This window comes from Gavialis gangeticus, unplaced genomic scaffold, assembly GCF_001723915.1.
Source record: "Gavialis gangeticus isolate Ggan-Ray unplaced genomic scaffold, GavGan_comp1, whole genome shotgun sequence".
Taxonomy (NCBI): domain Eukaryota; kingdom Metazoa; phylum Chordata; order Crocodylia; family Gavialidae; genus Gavialis; species Gavialis gangeticus.
Genome location: NW_017729014.1, coordinates 19659058 through 19659290, shown reverse-complemented (window position 1 = coordinate 19659290; position 233 = coordinate 19659058). Strand labels below are relative to the sequence as shown.

The 233-nt window shown below is 47.6% G+C and overlaps 1 protein-coding gene and 1 long non-coding RNA gene across 2 annotated transcripts in view; one reads left to right on the top strand and one right to left on the bottom strand.

The window, feature by feature from the left end:
- The window catches only part of LOC109293816, a 20567-nt gene that overhangs the window by 4533 nt on the left and 15801 nt on the right, over positions 1-233 (top strand). The window lies entirely within an intron of this gene.
- UBR4 (ubiquitin protein ligase E3 component n-recognin 4) overlaps positions 16-233 on the bottom strand; it is a 107808-nt gene continuing 107590 nt past the window's right edge. The window contains exon 108 of the mRNA XM_019511921.1: positions 16-224. Within this exon, the coding sequence (XP_019367466.1) occupies positions 160-224 (65 nt within the window). The 3' untranslated portion in view covers positions 16-159. The remainder of the gene's footprint in view (positions 225-233) is intronic.

Sequence of the window (233 nt, the reverse complement as noted above, 5' to 3'; positions counted from 1 at the left end):
AAAAAAAAAAAACCCCCCCCCCCCCCCCAAAAAAAACCAAAAAAAAAAAAACAACCTGCAGTGCTCCTGAGGGGAAGGAAAGACTGCATGAGGAGGGACACAAAGGGTGGGAGGAGAACTACTGTAGACCGTAACATGCTGCTGATCTGTGCAGGAGGCTCAGGGGATGGAGTTCAAGAGATCCTTGAAGAAGCTGTCAGGGTCGCTGATTTCCGTTAAGAGTCCTTTAAATA